At 56.3% G+C, this 1,530-nt stretch overlaps 1 protein-coding gene across 1 annotated transcript; it reads right to left on the minus strand.

The window, feature by feature from the left end:
- Positions 1 to 5: 5 nt before the first annotated feature.
- On the minus strand, positions 6 to 1,522 carry LOC104524217 (myosin-7-like; the record flags this gene model as incomplete). Its single annotated transcript, XM_010167014.2, has 5 exons — positions 1,439 to 1,522; positions 1,223 to 1,349; positions 1,002 to 1,120; positions 340 to 536; positions 6 to 48 (listed from the first exon to the last, which is right to left on the minus strand). Coding segments are annotated over exons 2-5 (471 nt in total), but the record flags the coding sequence as incomplete, so codon positions are not given.
- Positions 1,523 to 1,530: the final 8 nt, after the last annotated feature.

Here is a 1,530-nt window from a genome sequence, read left to right on the forward strand (position 1 = left end):
GCCTCCACCGCCTCCTCGGCCTCCTGCAGCCTCTGGGCCAGCTTCTTCCTACCAGACATATGGGAGAAACCTATGTGTGACCCATGGAGATCTCATCAGCTGGTCATCTCCAAGACAAAGATGTTTGAGAGATGTTGGACTCCTTAGGGTCATGGATGGTCTAGGTTACTCAAGACAGGCTCTAAGTCCCCAAATTGGTGTCTAGATCTACGAAGCTTGATGAAGACCAACATTCTGGGTGGTGACTGCTTGAGGGAAGAGTGGAAGTGGAGACCGGCAAGACCAAGCAGGTCCCACCACTCATGGGAGACTCTCAGCAGCCATGGGGAGATGACTCACTTGGCCTCTTCCAGCTCCTCAGTGCGCTGGATGGCGTCTGTCTCGTACTTGGTCCTCCACTGCGCCACCTCAGAGTTGGCCTTGGAGAGCGACCGCTGGAGCTCGGCCTTGGCCTCCGTCTCCTCCTCGTACTGCTCCCGCAGCAGGTCGCAGTCGTGCCGAGCCGACTGGAGGGCGTGGGCCAGCGCGTTCTTGGCCTGGGCGGGGTGAGAAGGTGGGACTGCTGGGGTCATAGCAGCTTGGGCCGCCTCGGGGTTCTCCAACTCAGTAGGAGCTGATCTTGATCACCCCAACCCTATCAGACCTTCTGTAGACCCTGATCCAACTGCTTCCAGACCAACTTGACCTTCCTTAGACAAACCCAACCTTCTTGAGACCAATCCAACCTTCTTTAGACCTTCCTTAGACCAGTCCAGTGTTCTTTAAACCAACTCAGCCTAACCCAACCTCTTCTAGACCAAGCCAACTGGCCTCCTTGCTACCAACCCAACCTCCTTGAGACCCACCAACCCCACCAAACTTGCTGAGGACCCTCAACTCCTTTTCTCCCACTGTGAGGTTCACCCTGCAACCTTCAGTTGCAAACCAACCTCACCCTTGACCTTGGGGGTGTCTTTCACCCTCAACCTTCAGCCCCACCCACCTCCACAAGGCAGGTCTACCTTGGCCTCTTCGTCCAGCTGCCTCTTTAGGTCCTCCAGCTGTTGGGTGTAGGTGAGTTTCCCTCGTGTCAGCTGGTTGATGAAGGCTTCCTTCTCTTCCAGCTGCCTGGAGAGCTCACCTGTGGGGTGGAAAAGTAGACAGTCCCTTGCTGGAGAGACCCCAAAGCCACCCTACCGGGCACGGGGTGAGCAGTTGCCTTGGGGAAGAGTGAGGCCCTCACCATTCTCTGTCTGGAGCTTGGCTCGTTGGGTGGTGAGGTCATTGACCATGCGTTGAGCCTCCTCAGACTTGGTCCGGTGCTCATTCATCTGATCTTCCATGGTGCGGCACATCTTCTCCAGGTTGGCCTGGAGACAGGAATGGCAAGAAGATGAACGAGGATGTAGGGAGAGGGATGGAAGGGTTGTCCCTTCATGGGTGGAGACTATTCTCCTACCTTGGCCTTGATGAGCTGCTCCGTGTTGGAGCCCAGGTCATCCAGCTCCAGCTTGAGCTCGCTCTTCTCCTTCTCCAGCTTCTGCTTGACGC

The sequence above is a fragment of the Antrostomus carolinensis genome, unplaced genomic scaffold (genome assembly GCF_000700745.2).
Source record: "Antrostomus carolinensis isolate BGI_N321 unplaced genomic scaffold, ASM70074v2 scaffold52984, whole genome shotgun sequence".
In the NCBI taxonomy this organism is placed as follows: Eukaryota; Metazoa; Chordata; class Aves; order Caprimulgiformes; family Caprimulgidae; genus Antrostomus; species Antrostomus carolinensis.